This window comes from Cylas formicarius, unplaced genomic scaffold (assembly GCF_029955315.1).
Source record: "Cylas formicarius isolate icCylForm1 unplaced genomic scaffold, icCylForm1.1 PGA_scaffold_12__32_contigs__length_19106922, whole genome shotgun sequence".
Lineage (NCBI taxonomy): Eukaryota > Metazoa > Arthropoda > Insecta > Coleoptera > Brentidae > Cylas > Cylas formicarius.
Genome location: NW_026844225.1, coordinates 16,841,099 through 16,865,043, shown reverse-complemented (window position 1 = coordinate 16,865,043; position 23,945 = coordinate 16,841,099). Strand labels below are relative to the sequence as shown.

Sequence of the window (23,945 nt, the reverse complement as noted above, 5' to 3'; positions counted from 1 at the left end):
AAATAAATGTCCGTCATAGGATTTAAACATACCAAGGAATTTTGTTGCGAGTCAAGGAAAAATTGGGAAACGAATTGAATTTCGACTTCAATTTATATTCCAACTTACAAATTAATGTTTCAGATGTATTCGAATGAAAAAAGATTTGCTCTAATAAGCAAACAATAACAAACATTCGAAAATTTTATAATCAAAGAGTTCGCTTCGAAGATATTCCTCTTTTCTTAACATCCATTGTCAGCGCCTTAATTAGTGCGAAAACAATGCAGTTTGTTTTTTGAAAGCCGCAGAAGACCTTTTTATTAGTTGAAATGGTGAATGTCAAGAAGCTTCTTTCTGACGAAATTTCCGTACGAAGGGGTTTTGCTTTGTTTCGAAAGCAACTTAGAGGCTAACGTTTTCTAAACCGTCCGGATTAAACGCCTACAGGCGCCGCAATGGCCACAAAGCGTCTTATCGGCTATAAGATCCATCCCTAAGAAGTAATTCTACGTTACCCAGTAGCACACTCACACACATACTCATTTTCACGTGTGCATGACTTGTTGGAGCGCAAGCGTAGACTTAAGAAAGATTAAGCGTTTTAAAACACCCTATTTGACTACGGCTGTGATTGTTGGTGAAGTCAACTTATTCGAACGTCCGTCCGATCACCAATCCCACAAGATGAACGCTATATATGTGACAGTGTCTATTATACCGTTGTTGTTGGTGCTCGCGGGATTTAATCACGCCCACGGACTGACCACGTTTGGGAAGTCGAATAACAACCCCCAAAATAATCAACCGCAAACCACAGGTATTAATCACGCGTTCACTATTTTTTTTTCTATAGCTCGAAAAACTAAAATCAATTTACAAAAAAGATTCTCGATTAAAATTATCTTCTTAAAACATCCTGTTTTTGCGTTAGCCACCCAGAAACAATGCACAATACAGGCCAACTGCACCCTCATAAAGGATGCTACCTGCATGAAGGGTTATTGCCGATGTGGTGACGATCAATTTCCAATCAACGGTCATTGCATGGCCAAATTTCAGGGTAAGCTTAAATTCACCTTACTGCAGTTTTTTACCCAGTATGATATTTGTAAATACGGGGTCATACTAGCACGAGCATTGTTTTAATTTGTTTAAGCAATATTATGATTTTGTTTGCTAAAAAATAATCAAAGTGCGTAGGAAATAAAACGCAAATGTTTAATAAAAATAATTTTACTCAATTTCCAAACCATATTAGTTCGTAAATTGTTCGACATCCTTCAAACGAAGAAAAAATTGAAAAGTCAGGACTATTTTTATAAAAAAGGTGCTAAGGGAAAGGTTCGATAAATCGTTCAAATCAAATAAATAAAAGTAGCATTCGCACCATCCCAATATCATTGTGTTCATTGTCAATTCTTTGTCTAAATCAAAATTAAGGTATGCACGTAGTATAGTCAACGAACTCGATAGACGTTAATTTAGGTTCTAGGGCGCAAAAATGAGGCCCAATTCTGTCAACGTTTCGACCCCAAAATCGATTATTTCCACTTTGAATATGGAAATGATACATTTGTGGTTTATAAACCCCAACGAGAACTCCTGGAATTTAAAAAAAAATACGATTTTTATAAATTCAGATTCGATTATGCTTTCCAATTGCACCAAAAATTTTAAATTCTAACATGTTGGCTGGTGGACAATATTTTATTCGAGATATTTGCGTGGAAATTCGTTCTATATGTACTGCCAACTAGGACTATATCCGCAAGTAAATTACGCGTAATTACCATATTTCTGCATAAATCGAACATAATTTTCTTATGCTTGACCAGGCTTAAAATGCGACGATACAAATAAAAACGTTGTTACGGCAGGAATTGCGGGTATAAAAATAACAAAGAAATTTTCAGGACCGAACCACATTTGCACTAAAGATGACGATTGTGTGGAAAACGCCGATTGTATCTTGGTCAAGGAATTGAACTTAAACTCGTTCGTTTTCACCCCGGATATGATGATTTGCAGATGTCAAGAGGGTTATACCGAATTTGGAGCGACCTGTGGAGGTAATGTATGCTAACATCATATTTCTCAAAAGAGATGATAAAAAGACTAGAGGTAAACCTTCCAAAAACAGCGCGACTGGAGGCAACTTTTGACCCTTGGACTAAGAGATTTTGGTTTATTTAATTCGCGAGCTACTTAAAATTTAACTAATTTGATCTAATTTTAAATTATATTGTACAAATAAACAAGTCCAAACGGCATGATAGAAGGTGTGGTAATATATAATTTTAACTGCAACTCTTATTTATTAAAGTTGTAGTCTATCGAATCCGCAAGCACCAAACAAAATTTCTTTAATGTTTGTAATGAAATAATAAAAATAAATTAAAAAAATAATTACTCATAATTCCCTGGAATTCTTCTGAACTTTGCTCAATTTTGCTCTGGAATTTCATCATATCGCACAGCAGAATTCCTCTCCAGTTTGCTCCCTCGGAAAGAGAGTTCAAAGTTCAAAAACGTCCAAGAAATTATTAATGATTATGACAAACGCCAAGGTTTTATTTTGAATTGACTCTTTGGAAAGTAACAATGACCAATCAATGTAGAAGGTTCGGAAATTCGTAGAATTCGAAAATAAAATACATAAAATGCTTGCGTTTTCAGTGATCGCGATTATTTAAAGACATATTTTCATTTTCAATTGCAAATTATTATATAATGAATGTAATTTTCTACTCCAACGCACAGATCCTCTCTGATAAAGGATGAAATAAAAAATCTACTCGGCGATTGCGACTCGATAAGCAAAGTTTCTTCCGAAAACTCCCAGTTAATATAAAAATAATTCTACCTATTTATATTACCTTTTCCGACCGAATATTACTAGAATTCATTTATGATTGTTACATAAAATACGTAGTCGAATTAATCACCCAATCGACAATTTTAGAGACTATTATGCGGGTTTTGTTAAATCCGGATCAGAAGTAATAAAAGTCTTTTATTAAATTTAACGTTTATTTGATTGTTTCTTATTGTTTATTATTATTATTTAATAATCATAAGGAAGAAATGATAAAATTACAACGTGTTTGTTGCACGTTATCCCGCAAACGTGTTAGAAAAAACGAATAAAATGTGAAATTCGAAATGGTCAAGTTGACCTGCAAGAAAAGTATTGATCGAGGCAAAGCTCTACTTTTCTTACACCAGTAATTCAAACGTAATTATATTCAGCCTTTATAAATCCGAATTTGCTCTAGCGATAACGTATTTTATACAACTATCTGCAACTCTCGTAATTTCGTTTACCCCATTCGTGAGTTTTCGTACAAGATCTATGAATAGATATGTTAACATTTGAAAAGCTTATTTCTTTACGTATTAAAAAAAGTAATAACGGTAAGAGGACTGGCTCGGTTTTCAATCTAATTAGGAATTTTAAAAAATCCGAGCAGCTATTTCCTAAGATGATTAAATCCATTAACATTGCAAAAATGAGTTTTCAGTTCGTTTAATATTTTGAATGAACATTTATCTCTTGTAATTATAAAAGTCGCGATGATAACCTTCTCGTTTCTCAATGTTTTCCAGAAATTTTGCAATTTAAAGCCGTTAATGAATGCATATGCTGTTATTTTGCAAATAAAAAATACATACAAATAGTAAGCTGCACAACTAACTTAAACCAATTCTAGAAATAAATAATAAATTAATTTTCAATCATGCCATTAATGTCTGGACATCTCTACTCTCTCGTTCAATACATGCATGTATACATTTCTTATCATTAATGGAGAAATTTCCTGGCTTTTTTCTAAAATTATCCCCCCACCCCCGTTCCATGCAAGAGAGGGGGTAAGGTTAAAGGATCTCGCATTCCAAAAAAGTTCAGAATATCTTTGAATAACGTTTCCATGGAACATATGTTCAAGATATTTCCCAATATGAGGCACTGGCTTGTTGGTACCAAATACATTGCTGTTCTTCTAAGGGTAGCACGTCTATGAAGTCATAAATGTGTCAAATATTTGCTACCAAACATTCATTACATTCATTCGTACCTAGAAATTCAGAGCAAAAATCACTAAATGGACATTAGAACGTAATTTTTAGTTCTTATCAATTCAACGATCAAACCTCCGTATACTACTGAAAAAAAAGGCATATGACGAATGTATTTTAGTCTTCGAACATACAGCACTATTTATGAAGAATAAGTTACTTTCATGAAATTAATAATAAAAAAGTTTTCCATATAGTCTCAACTTAGTGAGACATCAAAATAAATAAGAACTAAAAGTTCAGATTTTCACGAAATTATATATTTTGACATGACAATTGTTTCGACAACACCGTGTCTTTATCAAATGTAATATTTACAAATTACCTGTTACTATATATACCAAAAATAAAGGACAGGTATTTAAATCTATTTGATCATTAAGCAATACATTTGAATGTCCCATTTTGTTAATCTCCATGGCTTCCAATAAATTTAATTTTCCACTTTTTGTGGCTGTATGTATAATATTAAAATTGTCGTCAAAAATGTGTTTTTCTGTGTTTAGGTGTATAATTACTATCTAGACTATTGTTTTTAAACGCTCTTTTATGTTCGTTAATGCGTTTCTTAAAGGATCTGCCTGTTTGTCCAATATAAATTTTAGGACAAGATCCGCATTTCAGCCTGTAGACAACTGATTTTTGAGATTTTGGACATTTCGTTTTATTGTTTTTTAAAAATTCCGAAAGCTATTTTTAAACCACATTTTGACAAATGTTTTGAAACTTTTCATTGGGTTCTCCTATGTATGTAATTGTTTTAAATTGTTCGTGTTCTGTATTAGGTTTCGGATAGAGTCTACTGTTGTCTGGATTTGTTTTTTATTTATAATTTTATCTATAATGGACGGATTGTAGCCTTTGTTCAGTGCAATTTGTTTAATGATATTAAGTTCTTTGTTGTAATTTCCTGTTGAAAGTGGCGTATTAAGAAGTCTGTGTATAAAAGAGTAAAATGCATATATATATGTATAAGGGTGATTTGAGCTGTTATGTATGACTGTGTCCGTGTGGGAAGGTTTATGATAAATTTAAAAATCTAATCTGTTTTGCGCTTCCATAATAGTTAAGTCTAAAGAATTAATAGGGTTATCCTATTCAATTTCCATAGTGAATTTTATACGATATGTAATGAGTTAATGTAATTTAAAATTTAAAATTAATTAAGAAAATATCATACTAGAACATCCTTTAAGTAAAAGTTTTTTATGGTGGTATAGATACGTGGATGATGTCTTTGTTTGCTTTGTTGGAACGGACAGACAATTGAATTCTTTTAAATTACATTAACTCATTACATAATCGTATAAAATTCACTATCGAGATTGAACAGAATAACTCTATTAATTTTTAGACTTAACTATTACGAAAGCGCAAAACAAATTAGATTTTTCTATTTATCATAAGCCTTGACACACGGACACAGTCATACATAACAGCTTAAATCACCCTTATACACACAAAACGGCTGCATTCCACTCTTTTACTCCTTACAGAATACAGAATACGAACATTTAATACTATATTATGCAACAAGTGACTGACATGACTGTCAGGATTGACAACCGTCAAAATTCAAAGCGTGGGAAATATCTCCGAAAACATCCGATTGCTCCAAAACCCGTGCGGTAAAATCCCGGAAATGTCCGAAGTGGCTCGGATTGGTGGGAAATGAATCTGACGTGGCAAAGCGACGCTTCCCGCACGCTAGATCGGTGCGTAATTAGGTATTTTACAGACGGGAGTAGAACAAAAACAATTATATACATACATAGGAGAAGCTAGTGAAAAAGTTTCAAAACATTTGGCAAAATATGGTTTAGCTTTTAGAACAATAGGAAAATTTTTAAAAATCAATAAAACGAAATGTCCAAAATCTTAAAAATCAGGCGGATCTGGTCCTAAAATTTATATTGGACAAACAGGTAGATCCTTAAAGATACGCATTAACGAACATAAAAGAGCGTTTAAAAACAATAGTCTAGATTATAATTATGCTACACACTTAAACACAGAAAAACACATTTTTGACAATTTTGATATTTTACATACAGCCACAAAAAGTAGAAAATTAAATTTATTGGAAGCCGTCGAGATTAACAAAATGAGACATTCAATTTTATTGCCTAACAATCAAGTAGATTTAAATACTTAAATTCTCACAACATTAATTAAGGTTTTATGGTCATTTTTCGGTATATATAGCAAAAGGGAGTTTGTAAATATTACATTTGATAAAGACACGGTGTTGTCGAAACAATTGTCATGTAGAAATATATAATTTCGTGAAAATCTGAACTTTTAGTTGTTATTTATTTTAATAAATCGATTTTCATCAAGTAAAAGTCACCTCAGTTCTATTAGTGAAGAATGGAACAAGAAGATTGAAAATTTCTCAAAAATAATTTTTAAGTTTAAAGTGGCTACATATAACATATGAATGTTTCATAGAATCTAAAAATATAATAATATAAGGATAACATTCCATTAAAAATAAATTAGAGATCACAGCCTCCTATGACCGCAATCCAGTTTTTACATAAATCTTTGTCCATTCTCCACATTTTTCGAATAGGGCATTAAGTTGGGGAAATTCTGTGTACTTTAACGTTAGTTTTCAAATTTCCGTTTTTTACTATTACATGCTATAATAAACTATTTTTTTGCAGGAGTAACCTTTCGAATTGGATCCCTGTCAGCGATGTTTGTAACTATTGCGGTTTTCTGGCTTATTTAAGTATTTTATTAAAAAGGCAATATTATTAGAAATAAAAATGTTAGATTATGCCACTGTGACATATTTGAATATTGTCGCTCACTAAGCTTCATATTTTAATTATGTATCGTAGAAAATAATCTATTTATTACGCGCATGAGGTTTGAAAACTTTAGTGATTAATAAAAAGTTTTACGTTATCTAGTTGTAAAACATAGGCAGAACAAGTTCGTCAATCAAAATTGTCTATCGAAATATCGATTCTTATTTGTAACACATATTTATTCACCATTTTGCTTGGCGATATTTTGACATTTCCTAGATGTCCACGTATACGATTTTTCACACACGCGCAGGTAACATATAGTTAATTATGTAGCACCACGTACTCAATGTTATTAGCGATTGAGTAATTTTATATGTTTCATTGGAAATTACATATTATTTATAAATAAACTTTACAAAACGATCGATTAATTTTATATTACTACGCGGATTAATGGGACGACAGTTCCCGCAATAAAACGCAAGTTTATTCAAATTTATATTCATTTAAAACAATTACATATATACAAGACAAAAAAATATTCTAAAATGGCTAGGCCCAAAAAAAGGCTTTTCAATAAGAATTCCCATTCTCACGTTCGCGTCCACACCAGAATGATGGATTTCTAAATAATACTTTCAATTGACAGTCTAATCTCACCTTTTACGCTGTTATATCTAATTTGTAACATTTCGAAACCGCCGATCGACACCGATTGGCACGACGATAAGAAAAATAAAATTAATTTAAACGCAGGAATGCATTTGCAGCAGTTGCCGTGACAAACAAATATCCTGCCAAGCTCACCGGGAATGTTTTTCGGACACCCCGTATGACAGGGTGCAAGTATTTAAAACGTCAATACCGAGCGGTTCGCCCTGAAATCCATAATAAACACTAATTAAAACATCAGTCTTGACAGACGGCGAACGCTCATCGAGTCGATTTCGTCTAAAACAAATTACGCAAAAATACCAAGAGGATTATCACTAAATATCGCGCTTTGGAAACGTCAGAGTCGCAGCGAAGATCGTCCCGGGGATAAAATATTGAGGGGGGCGCCTCGTCGCCCTTTTTGCAATATTCCCCACGACTTTCGAACTCTTTCTGCAAATTCAACGACCACATATAAACATCATTTGTGTTGACCGGTTAATACGATCGTCTGCAATAATACTCACGGCACAAATCTCCTTACAGGGGGGACACACGATCCCGCCCCTGTGCAGCCAACCGTTGTTGACTATCCTGATGGAAATCTCTTGATTCGCGTGGTAACACTCGTAGGAATAATTGCCCACCTGCAAAAAAAAAAAACAGCACCGCCCCGATATTTCCTATTTTCCTTGAGAAAATCGTATTCTAAACGGATGAGAACGCTAACCAACTAACCAATATGTGCAATCTGCCGTTTTGGCACCTGTAAGCGTAACATCCGGACCCCCAGTGCCTCCACTGGCGTATCTGTCCGCAGGACTTTTCCTCCCACATGTGATTGGTGTGCTCGAAACACTTGGAGTTCTTCGCATATTTTTCCAGGGCGAAATTTTTATCCGCCTCTAAAATACACAAATGTTATTTGAAAACGTACTTGGTCCAAGTGGACATTTATACTAGGGTTATTTTCCTTGTATTGACAGTGCGAACCCCTTACGATAATATCGTTCGATTTCCAGGTAAACTCTTGAATGTAAGGACAATAATCCGCCAAAGAAACGGACCCCCCATAGAAGCCCTCGTTGCCGGTTTCGACGTTGGACAAATAATCGAAATTCTGATAAATTTGAGGCAGTTCCTGTTCGTGCTTAACGAGATTGCATAAAGCAACAGATAATCTATCGTCGGTGCATTCCGTTTGTAAAGGATCGCGTTTGACTTTGTTGCAGAAGGGGTGAATCGAGAATCCCCTAAAAAGTTAAAATTTGGATTCCGACTTCCGTACAAAGGTCGGTGGATAACAACCTTGACGATTTCATGTACATCCACTCTTTGCAACTTTTCGTAGCAAAGTCGCATCCCAAGTTCCTCCCCCACGACATTTCACCAGCCATTGAGTAATTCGCGATGTACCACCCAGTATCTTCCATTAGGGCAAGAGTAATACGCGATATGATCGGGTTTTGAGTGTGAGTTCCAGTCATAGCTTCGTTCTTAAAAAAAGAAGATAAATACGATATTTAAAATTATGGGAATAATAGTCTCCGGCATATTTAAACAAACTAAAAACAAAATAAATACAAACTAAAAGTTCAGATTTTCACGAAATTAAATATTTTGACATGACAATTCTTTAGACAACACCGTGTCTTTATCGAGTGTAATATTTACAAACTACCTGCTACTATATATACCAAAACATGACCATAAAACCTTAATTAATGTTGTTGTGAGAATTTAAGTTCAATAAAGGAGAGGTTTTTAAATCTAATTGATCGTTAAGCAATACATTTGAATGTCTCATTTTGTTAATCTCCATGGCTTCCGATAAATTTGATTTTCTACTTTTTGTGGCTGTGTGTAAAATATCAAAATTGTCGTCAAAAATCTAGACTATTGTTTTTAAACGATCTTTTATATAAAAAACAAATACAGACAACAGTAAACTCTATTTATCCGAAACCTAATACAGAACACGAACAATTTAAAACAATTACATACATAGGAGAACCCAATGAAAAGTTTCAAAACATTTGCCAAAATGTGGTTTAACAATAGCTTTCACAACTAACAACACAATAGGAAAATCTTAAAAATCAGGTGTCTACAGGTTGAAATGACAAACAGGTAGATCCTTCAAAAAACGCATCAACGAACATAAAAGAGCGTTTAAAAACAATAGTAGAGATTCTGATTATGCTACACACTTAAACAAAGAAAAACACGTTTTTGACGACAATTTTGATATTTTACACACAGCCACAAAAAGTAGAAAATTAAATTTATTGGAAGCCATGGAGATTAACAAAATGAGACATTCAAATGTATTGCTTAACGATCAATTAGATTTAAATACCTCTCCATTATTAAACTTCAATTCTCACATCAACATTAATTAAGGTTTTATTGTCATTTTTCGGTCGAAACAATTGTCATGTCAAAATATATAATTTCGTGAAAATCTTAACTTTCAGTTCTTATTTATTTTGATAAAAGGATTTTCATCAAGTAAAAGCCACCTCAATTCAAGCTAAAATCACTGAAATAACAATAATAAATTATAGAGAAAAAGAACAAGTTAATTTTACTTCTTATAATTGCGACACAATAAATAAAAAATAATATTTTTAAATTTCAAACGAGATTTCAGTGATTTTTATTTATAATTAAATAAATTCGAGTTTAGATTAAAAAAAACTTTTAATTACCATAAAAATTGATCAAAATGCATAGTGGACCAGTTATTTGCTCGGGTAGCGTGTGTTTCTACCGCTACTTGCTCTAAGAGCTGCTGTCACAAGGTGTTAATTTGCGAACAAGAGATGAAAAAAGATAATATTTTACCAAGCGAACGTGACATGTCTAGTGAAAATTTGCTGTGACGTTTTCTGCGTGGGAGATAACCCCGTGTCGATACATTTTAGTAAATATCCAGATAAACTCAAAAATAAATAAAAATGCAGAGGTTGAACGTGAATGAATCCAAATAGTGGAACTTTACACATCTTTGTTGGCTGGATTTAGGAAAGCGGTATATTTCCTTTTGCACTCTGAAAGTTTAAGTAATTTATTCGTTTTTGCGTCATATTCGAAACGAGATGTATTAAATTTTTGAGAAAGATTTTTCCAAGACAAGGTCCAATGCGTCAATAACAAGTCTACATAAATGAAATTACCCATTCAGGCCACCAATTAATATTCATATTAGTTTAATATTGGCCTAGTTTTTCAGGCACCGGATTTTTGCATTCGAAGAGCTTTTTAGATTATATAGCGAAGTATGAACAGAGTATTTGCCAATACCACACCTCACATGGCATTATTTACAAAAAATGTAATATATTGGAAAAAAAAGAAAAAAAAAAACAGGTGACATGGCAAACCTCGAAAACGCGCTTCTCCCAATGGGTAAGCACCGTTCCCTCTTCGCCTTGATCTTCCAACTCCGCCCCCTCTAGCTCGGAACAATTAAAATAGTTCCTAGTTTCTTTTACGACGGTGGGAGTAACCAGCATTTGAATATCGCGAGCTATGTAACCGCTTCTAACCATCCAATGTCTCCTGTACGTGCTTATTACTCGATCACTCCACTGATAAGTTTGTAATCTACAATAAAATTTTCAAAAAAAAAAAACCAAGCGGCTATCCAAGCTGCTACTTAGACCACCGGCCCAGACGTATGTTTCAACCAACTACCAGATAAATTTTACAGAGAGAAAACGAACATTCCGAATCAAAAAGGTTTTCGAACAAGGATAAAAACGAAAGGCACTCACGATTCGTTCAATGGAGGTTTACCGGTTTCCGGGCTACGCTCTGTCAGAGGGTTACCATCTCTATCGCGATAAAACGCGAACAGGCTCACCGAAAATCCCAAAGCGTGGAGGATTTCATGTTTGACCGTAGATAAAAGTATTTCAATCTCCTGCCGATTCGTACGTATACTCTCTGGACACAGATTCGCGTGGCCGGCGATCGGCCTAAAAAAAAAAACGAAAATCAAAAATGCATTTGGAACCGGGCGAGTGTTTATTGCAAACCAAACATCCACGTGAATACCGACGCGTTGTAGTGACAGAACACCTTTTATTTAATTAAAAAAAAGGAAGACAAAGAACATAGAAGATGCTACACAATGTTTGTATGTGTTGTTGGTGGACATCATGTAAACAGTCAACTGTCAATACAAAAGGGCATAATATTTGAGCTCGATTTAAGAAAAAAAACTTCATGCGAAAATACGCCCTAAATTTTTTAGATAGAGTGATACTAATTTCGCATTTTAACACAGAGTGGTCCGAATTACAACGAAGAATATCAGCAGATAAAACTAAGTAAAAAGTTCAAATAAATTTATGTCCTCAAATGTTTCAGGGTGTTGAAATATTCCGAAAAAATCGTTTTTCCAAAATAAATAAGAACTATAAGTTCGAATTTTCACGAAATTATATTTATATTTAGTGTAGGTATCGAACTTACTTACTTATTTTTATCTGTCGAATACGCTGTAAAAGTTTCTCCATTATAATTTAGACCACTCTGTATATTAATATCATCACATTTGCGGAAAAAATTAGAAAATTAAATTAAAAAAAAAAAAATTTGCAACTCGGTATCTCAAAAGTTTAAAACATACCTATTACATATGAAGTTTTTTTTTTCTTAAAACGACACCTGGTGGCACACCATGAAGGAACGCACTGTACACATATAACCGCGAATTTTAACGATGAAAGTTAAATTTAATTTATTTAATTAACCATCAAATCAAAACTTCGCTGTCGCCTCTATGACGCTCGCCCAATAAGCAGTGAGCGAAAAGTTAATTCCGCATTCAAAACAGAATTCCGGCAAATGTTTGGAGCGCGAAATCCGCTATGATATCCCCTCGCATCCGACTCAAACTGCCAACTAATTTTATCCGAATATAATTAGGTCGATAGTACAGTTATCACCAAATACCTGTCTAAACCAGATTCTTGCTGACAATGTGAAGCGTACGCCACGGTAAGCGACTTATTACATCTTTCCGTCTGCATAGCGGAAACATAAAATACGAAATCGAAATCAGGTATGCCACCGCCAGGTGTGGATCCTTCCATTATCCTACATTGCTGACCGGTAGAATTGCATACTCGACACGCGTCCAGATGGTCGTCGGGAACTTCAACTTCCCCGCACATGGTTTTTTCGCTACACACGTCGATACAGTAAGTTTGGCCATTTTTAACAAACACTTGAGAATCGCTACATTTTCTGAAACAAAACACGATTTTGATATTTTAACCGACCCGAACAGAAACACCCCCACCACAAAATATTCCATTTAACTTGTCCATGTGGCATCCACCATAATCAGGTTTTGATTGAAATATTGAGATTGATTTAAATATTATTACCTATAGAGGGAATAACACACTCATTGTCCTTTTTGGTATTTGTGGTTAGATTTCTGTTAGAGCAAGAATTAAAAATAATAAAAAATAAAAATAATTTCTATTACGCAATTTATTTCGTATTAGTTTGATAACACTTACTCACTGGATTTAAAAAATAATAATAAAATCGAAAAACAGTAGTAAGAAACTGTAGAGAAATAAAAACAAAAAAAAAATCTGTAATATATGAACGGCCCGTGGTCGCCGACATTCTAGCAAATTCATTGAATATAAGAGAACCACGACAGTCTGGGCCTAATATGGCAGAGATGAGAATCAGATGCATGTAATAGGAAATTTATGTTTGGCGAAGAAGATTGCCAAACGTCGAAAATAAATGTATGAATGCGCTCGAAGTATGGCTACGGTATGGAGGCATAGAATATTATGTACTAAATAGAAGACCGATACAAATGATATGCGGACTAGTTCTGGTTAAAAATCGCGATTGTTGTTATGTTGTGCTTAGTGTTCTAATAATATTTAAAACAAAAGTACTCCAACATTTAAACAAACAAAAATTTCAGAAATCTGTTTTCTAGTAATTTTTTCTTTATACAGTGTGTGGGATTTTGATGTATTTGATTCAAAATTCGTATAAATCAATAGAATGTCATTGTAAACACTTTTTTTCAAATAACTATTGCCAATATTTTTTCATTTAATTCCACTTTTCGTGTATTAGATCGAATTTTTCCAATTTGCAAATACGGAATGTTTTGGTGGACACTTGCCTTAATCATAGTGAAGAATCATTTCAAATTACTTTAATATCACTTTCAATAAACATATTCCAAAAATTCATAGAATATTAGAAATGTTCCATAAAATATTTGGAAAAAGAAGGTATATCAAGTTTTGAAACAAAAAAAAAAGTGCTCAATTTAAGAAAAAATCTGCCACGATTAGAAAAGATACAATTTTCGGGTCTACATTTTTCTTCTATTCTCAATTAGTAGGCTGAAAAATTTTTACAGGGTGTTACAAATTAGAGACGCACCAATAAGATCTCGAAAAACGGGCAAAACAACATTATATTTGAACATAAATGTGACGTTATTATTATCATTAGTAAATCTTTATCGTGTACTCATTGGGCATTTATATATAAAATAATTACATTAAATTTAAAATTCGAAAAATCAAACCTCGGGCGATTTTCAAAACTGGGTACTACTCTCCATTTTGTTACTTACGAAACAATTTTCAAAAGCGAACAAAATGTCACAGCAAACTTCCAAAATGTGTATAGAATTATACTAGCTATTACACTTAATTTCAGTATATACCATACAATATAGCATACGGCTATATTTTATTAAATTTTACCGCCCTCTTCATCGGATGATTTTTGTTTATTACCTTGCTTTACTAATCTGCAGCGGTTTTCACTAAAATTTTGATTCTAATTTGAGAAAGCTTTATCCAGAAAAATTTATTCCATGGCATGCAAAGTTGTTTAAAATTAATGACGTGACACACACTAATGGTATATATATTGTTTCTGTGTGTTTTTCCAAATTGGACACTGTGTATATTATTTAATAATCCTAAGATATTATTAAATTTCCTTTAAAGTTAAACATAATATAATGTATTATATATATATTATATATATATACATTTTTAACACAAAATAATTTTTGCCACATTTCATTTTATTTATTTTTTTTTTAAATATAAATTAATAACATATAATAATAATAAACTCAAAAATATGTATTTAAAACTCATTAGTACCAAAAAATTTTTATTTCAATTTTAATTTTCTTTTACCAAAACAAATTATTACATTCAACATAAAAATCTTATGTTCAACAATCGACATATCAAAAAACATATGGTTAAAATATATTTAATTTACGGATATATCTATTTACATCTCATTTTCAATTTTATTTAATTTCATTAAATATAAATTAATTAAATATAAAAATATTATTTCAAACAGTTTAATCACGACCGGAGCGCAGTAGAGCGAGTATTTAAAAAAAAATGATAAATTGATTGTTTATATAAAAATATAATTTCTTTGTGAAAACAATCTATTTATGAAAGTGTTCCCTCTATGAAGACGGTCCATATACAAAGACGGTCCGTATACGAAGACGGTCCGTATACAGAGGCGGTCTGTATATGGAGGCGGTCTGTATATATATATATATTTTCGCAAAACAATACGAACAGCTTCACTGACATGACCGTCACAATTGACAAACATCAAAATTCAAAGCGTGGAAAATATCTCCGAAAACATCCGATTGCTCCCACATCGGTGCGGTAAAATCCCGGAAATGTCCGAAATGACTCGGATAGGTGAGAAACGAAACTGACGTGGTAAAGTGACGCTTCCCGCACGCTAGAGCGGTATGTAATCAGGTGTTTTACGGAGGTAATAGAAAAAATATTTAAATTGGGCAGAGTTCACCCTAAACGTGTAACGTCTACCATCAATCATCCGGTATATGCAGCTAATAATATTGTAATTAATAAAAAATTTAAACACAGACCATAACAGGATAATAAATAAATAATAATTGCTTTTGAATGGGATTATCCAAGGGTGGTCATCACCATACAATGCAACAAGATTATTACCTAAAGTTTCGCAATTTAAATTCAAGTAAAATTGTGGTCCATAATAGAAAATAATTTTATACCTACCTGTGTTTAATATTCTTTGGTTTGGTATACTACTTAGTTTAAGTTTATTAGTAATCATTCTTATTTCGTGTATAATACAGCGTGTGTTGAATCGTGTGCGAATTATGCAAAATATGTGCGGGTCTAGTATAAATGTGGCAGAACTACCTTATGGAAGTGTATTCAACACATGGGTTTTAGATTTTAAAAAATTGACAAAACGCAAGTTTTAAATTTAAACATAAATACATACATAAATAAATATTCTTTTGTGTCTTTCTTAACAAAACCCCAAATAATTAAATTCTAAGCAAGGTACGGACCTGTTCGGCCATATTTTTATATAAACGTTTAACGTGTAGAATCCACCATCAGTATTATAAGTATTAATACCATTAAAAAAAGTTAAACACAGACCAAAAAAGGTTGTCTTGGTGTCTGGTGACCCCGCTTCCATATATTTTTCAAATTTGTTAGGTGCGTTCCAATGAATCGCCTATTTATAGAACCGATTTTATCTACGCTAGCTACTAATTCATTTCGGACAACCATCTTTGTGAAACCAAACACCTTGCTCACGATTCACCGTGGTCATTCGAAGGCCAGACTTGCGCGCGCAAAAAAATTATATTCAAGGCAAACCGAGGAATCGGTTTATTCGGGCGAGAATAATCATATAGAAATTCGTTTTCCATTTTGCACGCATTTAACTGTAAACGCGATTTCCAATTTAATTGTAGATCCACAATCAAAGCTGGAATCATCCAGTCTATGCATAAAACGTCCGTATTATCCAGCGCAAGGTTATTATAAAAGCCAATATTCGAATTAAAATGGCTTTTTCGAAAAGCCAATCATTTCCTATAAATCACGCGATTGCGCGGGAAATCTCGCATTAAATGAAATTCGCACGGAACGCCAACTTCCGGCTGATACTTAAAATAAAAATTTTATAAGCGTAACGGCGCGAAACAAAAAGCATGTTTGGGAATTATTCCCACACCATCGTCTAGCCATCGAAGAAAAGAAGAAATAGAAATCGTTTTGAATTTTCTTATTTTCAAACAAAACGTTTCCCTAATACGGATCGAAATTTCTACCGTTTCTCGTGCATGGAAGATAATTAAACGCAATTTATTAGTATACGTTTAACATACCTCGTTAGTCTTATTATATTTTCCGTTTTCCGTACGAATAAGGCCTTTTCCCAAAACGTCACCGCTTGCGGAAGAATTGTATTCTGAAATAAAATAAAATTAGACTTTCTTTCGCTTCTCGAGCGATCTACCGGGTGTCAACGAAGTTACTAGCCAAGGCCAAACTCTGTCGAAAATAAAAATTGAACAAATTTGAAATTTAAAGATGTTATACAAAAGTATGGTGACATTTTCGCATATAAGGATAGAGGCAGGCACATTGTTCGCGTAGGCGATTACCTGCCACGAACCAGTCATTCAACAACGGTCATACTATTTCTATCAAAATAAATGCCACGCACAGCCGTATCAACGACTGGTTTAGTAGGTAGCTACATGAAACATAAACAATTGAATAGCAATCCCATTTTGAGGCACTGGGCCCAACTTTCTTTTCTTTTTTTTTGGGAACAACCCTGTATATTTTTCAATTTTTGTATTGTACGGGCAAATCCAAGTAGGTATCTCTTTTCGATAGTTTTGGCGATAATAGAATTCAAAAATTTCAATATTTTAACTCAGTTAATTTAAATAAGGAAAAAACATTTTCACCAAAAAATTAACAGATTTTTATAAAAAACCATTTCATAACAGTAAAAAGAAATAATTACTTTCGCTTAAGTCCCATTTTTATTTTTCTGTGTTCAATTTAGAATAATTATTATAATAAAGCATCTTCATGTATCCGCAATACTATTTGAGATATTGGCGATTTCAATTTAAAAGGCAAACTGATTTCAACCCGTGGGGAAGCCATACTGTTCTTGTTACTGCCGCCTATTCTATTTTTTTTTTGTGGTATACGGTTTGAAATGTAATACGACTTTTAGGGGGTTTGCATTTTTGTGGAAAACGACTACAAAGTCCAATTTTTTGGTTAATTTTTTTAAATAAGAGAATGTTAAATCAAAATTTTTATCTCCAAAACTATCAGAGCTTCCGAATAAAGGTGAAGAACATTTCCTGTTTGGACTTACCGAAAGTGTTATGCAATTGTTTTATACGTCAAAATGTACTAATTTTTTATTTTTTTTTTAGTTTTGAGTTACTCAATTCCCAGTCAAAACATTAATTAAAACCGCCATCGATCTTTAACGAGACAGCTCAAAACGACGGAATTTTAAACGACTTTTCAATACATGATACATCAATGCTAATCTAGATATAATTTGCTTGTCAACTTCTGTAATTTGTTCCTCTATCGATGTCGCCGGGAAGTGAAACTCTAATCGAGAGGTGAAACTTCATTGACTTCACGATTCCTAATTAATAATCTAAACAATAATAATCTTTTATCTAATACCTGCCATAATCTTATCTCGGTCTTACACACACACACACAGCGGCCTCCTATCGTTTTGGCAATCAATGGCAGTGTAAAAACAACCGCCTGTCTACACCAATTATGAGTTTCTTTACCAACTTATTCGGAGGCACCAAAATCAAGAAGAGCAAAAACGGACAGGAGAAACCAAAGGACGGCCGCATAGAAGAAGACGATAAAGGAACTGACATACCGGTACTCAACAGGCGGTACTCTTTGTCAAAAAGTGGAAGGATGAAAGAAAGGAAGCGGACCAATATGTCGGTCATGAAGGGCGACATAGAAGAAAATGCCGCCAAAAGCGGCACCAACGATACCAACTGTGATATGCCCAGTAGTGATGTGTTTGACTTTGACGGCATCGTCAAGGAAGTAGAAAATACGCAAAAATAGCACTGTACGGTGCAGCACAATAAGAAACTGATGTAAATGATTAAGCTGTGTTGCGATGTAGTTCCTTCAAAGTGAAAGACGTGAGTGATAACTATTGTTAAGATTAACATTGTTTTTTTATATTTTAAATGTGGCTATAGAATATTGACCAAAATAAAACGTTTCGTCGACAAAGAAATTAATAAACGAAATAAGCAATTTATAATTTAACTCTATTCTTATTTCGGTGGGTATGTAATTACAATTAACTGCCTAAAATTGCCTGGTTGAAATTCGTATATTAAAAACAACTCATAAAGATAAGCGTTTATAATTTTAATAAAACAACTGCACTTTCTAGACTGATAGATGGGTCGTAAAAATTTTATTACGTGTCAAAGTTACTTACGTTAATCAAATCAAATCGTTCTTCGTCCAGCCTGTAACAAAAACATATACCATTACATTTAAACGACCAACCACAATGCGCCAGTTTTTAAGCGCTCCGTAATAAGAGGATAACAAATGCAGTTTTTTGCCGGTGAATGGATGGCGCTTAGATATTTCGGACCAACCGAATAAACGATTACCCTACATTATTTTCTAAACAAATCGGGGAATTGCCACGCCTATGATTAGAAGTTACTTGCGAAAAAAAAATCCAAGCGCTTTTACTACCGATTGAGTTTTTAAATAAACGAGAAAATAAATAACAGCAACAATAGAAAGTGGTGCAAATCGTTTTTATAGGACCAATTATTTAATGTTCTGATTAAAAACGTAGACAAAAAAATATACCGGGCACGAGAAAAAACTTGGTCGTACCTGTACACGCTTTGATCGTAGTAGAGCAAAATCCTTAACGACTGGTTTATACTGCGCTTTTTAACGATATGCTGCGGCTCGACATATGAATGAAGAACCTACAACAAAGGAAAACATAAACATTGGCGAGAACATGGGAAATCAAAAATAATATAATAAAAAAATAATTTAACAGCATCTAAAACAATGTGGCTGCTACAATTTTTTAGGTTTCCACTAAAATTGTTAGTTCATCTTGATGAATTATCTATTTTCTTCCATTCATCTTACTACCCGGTCTCCCTAAAAATGTGGCAAATAAAACATGATCGAATAAAATTATTTTTGCAACTAAGACGTGATTTGTCACTCTAATTTTCTTTTTCTGTAGTGAATGGAGAGTTTTCAATTTAATCATACAAATTGGGACCTATTTTAATATCCGTTTTTATCGTAATTTAAAAAAATATATGTATTATGGGAATAGTATATTATGCAACTCGTGCGGTAAACGGCATTTGACTCGCGAGTTTATTTGACACGAGCGGAGCGAGTTAAAAAGTTTACCGAACATGTAGCATACTATACTTTTTCTACGACCGTTAGTTTTTGCTTACATTTGCGCAAAGCAACACGAATAAATTCACTGACATGACTGTCAGAATTGACAAAATTCAAAGCGTGGGAAATATCTCCGAAAACATCCGATTGCTCCCAAACCCGTGCGGTAAAATCCCGGAAATGTCCGAAGTGGAAGTCGGAAACGAAACTGACGCGGTAAAGTGACGCTTCCCGCACGCTAGATCGGTGCGTAATTTGGTATTTTACAGACGGGAGTAGAAAAATTTATTTATCAATGGTGTTTTCATCACGTGTTTTCTGCGTGATTTCGACGAAGAAAACCGAATGTTTGCATAATTTAATTTCGTTTTCGTGGTTAATGGGGACTCACGAATCGCCAACACAAAATGGTGGCCAAATCAAAATTGCCTAACCCGCGCGTTTGGCAACGACTTAAAAAAATTAATAAATTTTAATACGTGGTAAATCGACAATCACGCACAAACGAATATTAATTAAACAAACCGCCATTTATTCATCTCAGATATCCACTTTCTCCGTTCGTTGATATTGTAAAAATTTAATTTCTTATCCTTCCGCGATGCAGCTAGGAGAATCGTCATTCCTTTCTAACGTTTAGTTAAGCATTACGTAAAGATTACGTTAAATTAACATCCGTGCCCCTAAGGCGGCACAACAATCAAATATTACGTTAGCAATAAGGAATTGATTTGTAAAGATACACGCACGACCGTGTCCATGTCCTTGGATCGCATTTTTTTTAAACGAGTGCAAATAATTAGAAGAAGAGAGATATAGACAGACGGACGTTTAATTATCTAACTATAGATGGCACGATGGCACTTAATTTTTGTTTTAAACCGGGAAAAGAACGTCACGTTTTCTACTATTTCAAGTTAACACAAATTTGAGCCACGAACAACAAACAACGTTTTAAATTATTCTGTTTATGGAAAAAACATTGCTGCAGATAATTACATAAAAATCGAGACGACTAAAAGGAGAAAAACCACTTTGCTTAAAACAACAACGCATTCGTACTTGTATAGGAATATTACAATATTAGTTTTTAATGCTACTCCATTTAATATTTATTTAAAAACATTTTTATTTATAAATCTGGCAGTTTTTCACATAACATGGTATTACTAACTGTCCTGTCGGGTTACACTTTTTAACTATTTTTTTTAACAAAAACGGTCTATTAGCAGAAAAATGCGTGTACTCTATCTTATCAACCTCCCCCCCCCTTTCCCCATCATGTTCACGATGTACGCCTATGGCAGGCAAAATTAACGTCTTTTGGACAATTTAAGAAATTTTAAATATTCCAGCAATACAAAACGAGCTTTTGCGAAAGAGTGATTGGCTTGCACGATAAGGAGTTCAAGTGCCTTGGACGTCAATTCTCGTAGGTAGAGAGTGCTATTAATGCAAACATACATTAATTTGCTTGAATAATGCACAAATCGCATTTAACACTTGACTAGCGAAATGAAAAGGTTCGACAAAGTCACAAACTAATTCATCCCATTACTCAGGCTAATTTAGACAAATGTAGGTTAGCTAGATTGAATAATAACACTCTAATAGCCATTGTTTAAATAAAAATTGAAAAAACATTTGAGTGGGCCTCATTCCACGCACGGTAGTCAAAAATAGCAGAATTATTTTGAAAAAAATCGTAGTGCGTCGTGTTCGGAGATTTTTTTTAATGCCAAGCGAAATATGGGATTGTTGATTCTCTAGTTCGTGGACCTATTAAGGCAACCAAAGAGTAAGGTCGGACGGAGCAATTGAACTTTGCGAATCTCCCCTCAGGCTTCCGTTTCCAATGATAATGGAAGCGAATGAGTGAAAGGACAGGAACATGATGCTCCCTGTACAAAGCTTCGAAAAATCCTTGTCAGTGGATAACTTATCAGTTATTGAATAACTATCAAGCTGCAGCTCAATTCAAATATGAAGAATAAGAATGTCCAAAATGCTTTTTGGGTATTTCGTAACATAACATAATCGAGAGAATTAAATTTAACCAACTGACGCATCATAATTGACGAATGCTTCCAAATAGGAAATTTCTTGAAATAACTTTCTTTCTGATTAATTTAACTGAATGAAAGCTACACACAATAACAACAAAATTTGATTTTTTCTCCTTCAGACATAAATCGTATAGAATGTTATTTCAAAAATTTTAAAACAGGCTGACGATGACTTTGGAGACGAAAATATTTCCAAACTCCCTGTATAAGAAAATAGCACATAAAAAAAAACTACGACAATGTCTAGTTTAAAGGTGGTAAAAAATTAAAACGGACTTTGTTACGTATGGGAAATTTGCAATTCAGAGTCGCATTTAATTATTATTAGTATCATTTATTCATATAATAAAGGGTTATGTAAGAATTAACATTCGAAATACTATCAAGTAGAAGCAAGGTGACTGCGTTTTCACTAAAACAAAAGCAACTGGTGTTTCGATATTCTACCAAAATGAAGAGAACACACAACGGGGAAAATACCCAGCTTTTTATTTTCATGGAGGGTGAACACTGTATTGGGGATGTACTAAGCCAATGGAATTAATAAGATAAAGAAACTTTTATATAGGACCTCAGAGGAAAGCTTCGGGGAAACTAAGTCACTTTAATAAGGGCCTGGATTGGTGAATAAAACACACAAGAAAAGGGACACGTGTCCCTTACGTGTATTTATTAAAAAGATCTTTCAGTAGTTACCGCGACACCGATTTATTCTATCTAGGTCAACGAAACAGATTTAGAGCCCATTTTACATTCAGATGCGAGTTCGTAAAGCAGGTGGTGAATACTTATTATCGGAACTTGTTCTTGAAAATGAAATGACGACACTTTTATTGTCATCACGTCAATTTCACACGATTTCTAGTTTGTAAATGTTTATGCGTTTTTATCGTACCCCAAGGTTTTATCGCAGAAAATTTTAATACGGTCAAATAGAGCACCATAAAAAAAATGTCCTTCCATTTAAAGAATAGTCCGACCGGCGGACAATAATAAAACAAAGATAAACGATAAAAGTCCTGCTTCATTCTGTTACAAAGCTCATCCACGACCTAATTTTTATTTAAATAGCCGCAAAAAGAAAGAGATAGGAATTGACATCAAAGGACTAATATAATTATTTTCATGAAGACTCCTTTAAAAGAGTCGGGAAAATGATAAACCAGGAAAGTAGTGCAAGGATATCCTATGTCAAAGGAATAAAAATGCTTCTTTTCAGAAATACATGGAATCAACCGCTGTAAACAAATCATTATTTTAACAATAGTCGAGAAACGAGAGGGATTTTAATAGAAATAAATATACAGAGCAAGAGAGAATTTGGAATACATATAGAATGAAATGTACTGCATAAATATTTGTTAATAATGAATAGATTTTTCACAAAACATTACACAAAATAATTGAATTTAATGTAGAAATGAAAACAAAATGATGTTTGTGATGGGAAACAAAATGATAAGTAAAGGGAATATAGAAAATATTTTAGTATTTATTAAGATTAATTAATATTTAGTAAGTAAATATTGAGAAGTTAATAATTATAAATTAATGGATTAACTAATTCCTGCGAAGGGATAATAATAAAACATACTGGTATTTAAATGAAAACAGTACAACTATAATAACCTCAGTAATTACTATATATATTATTGCAGCATTACGACAAACACACAAACGTATATGAATATCTTCAGGACATTAATTATGCTTCAATTACAACCAACATCATTTATTTCATAAACATAACCGGGAGCGTTTATCTAATATCAAACAAAAAACTAACCTGATGATGTTTGGGGTAAACATGAATACAAGTTCTGTGTCCAAAAACACACACGAAAAAGGAAAATTTAATCAAACAAAACAAAAAAAATAAGCCGCCAATGTTCCGGAACGGAGTATGAACCATAGCTACGAAAAAAAACTGTATACGATACGTTAAATATTAAAATTTGAGGTTAGAAATTCGTAATCAACTACATCACACAAGCAGAATCGCGACGACCGCTTCGACGATCGAACGGAGTGAAGTGAATGAAAACACGGGAAACGCGTCGAAA

General features: G+C 33.3%; 2 protein-coding genes across 2 annotated transcripts; one reads left to right on the top strand and one right to left on the bottom strand.

Annotated features, from left to right (window-relative positions):
• The first annotated feature begins 507 nt into the window (after positions 1–507).
• Positions 508–7,248, top strand: LOC132695542 (uncharacterized). The gene is made up of 4 exons (XM_060659848.1): positions 508–799; positions 914–1,042; positions 1,896–2,051; positions 6,729–7,248. The coding sequence occupies exons 1-4, from the start codon at positions 538–540 to the stop codon at positions 6,794–6,796; spliced, it is 615 nt and encodes a 204-aa protein (XP_060515831.1). The 5' UTR covers positions 508–537; the 3' UTR covers positions 6,797–7,248.
• Positions 7,249–7,345: 97 nt separating this feature from the next.
• Positions 7,346–23,929, bottom strand: LOC132695543 (leishmanolysin-like peptidase). The gene is made up of 12 exons (XM_060659849.1): positions 23,669–23,929; positions 19,277–19,374; positions 18,861–18,891; positions 16,717–16,799; positions 12,441–12,734; positions 11,255–11,458; positions 10,862–11,084; positions 8,784–8,971; positions 8,436–8,728; positions 8,214–8,380; positions 8,003–8,122; positions 7,346–7,928 (listed from the first exon to the last, which is right to left on the bottom strand). Exons 1-12 carry the CDS (start codon positions 23,792–23,794, stop codon positions 7,773–7,775), a joined length of 1,983 nt encoding a protein of 660 aa, XP_060515832.1. The 5' UTR covers positions 23,795–23,929; the 3' UTR covers positions 7,346–7,772.
• Positions 23,930–23,945: the final 16 nt, after the last annotated feature.

Excerpts from the sequence above, each read along its gene's own strand:
- LOC132695543 (XM_060659849.1), bottom strand. The coding sequence starts at position 23,794 with ATGGTTCATACTCCGTTCCGGAACATTGGCGGCTTATTTTTTTTGTTT. Across the intron at positions 8,972-10,861 it reads GGGAGAAGCGCGTTTTCGAG|AACGAAGCTATGACTGGAAC; the intron begins GTTTGCCATGTC and ends TCTTTTTTTAAG. Across the intron at positions 8,123-8,213 it reads ACGGCAGATTGCACATATTG|GTGGGCAATTATTCCTACGA; the intron begins GTTAGTTGGTTA and ends TTTTTTTTGCAG.
- LOC132695542 (XM_060659848.1), top strand. The coding sequence starts at position 538 with ATGACTTGTTGGAGCGCAAGCGTAGACTTAAGAAAGATTAAGCGTTTT. Across the intron at positions 1,043-1,895 it reads TTGCATGGCCAAATTTCAGG|GACCGAACCACATTTGCACT; the intron begins GTAAGCTTAAAT and ends AGAAATTTTCAG. Across the intron at positions 2,052-6,728 it reads ATTTGGAGCGACCTGTGGAG|GAGTAACCTTTCGAATTGGA; the intron begins GTAATGTATGCT and ends ATTTTTTTGCAG.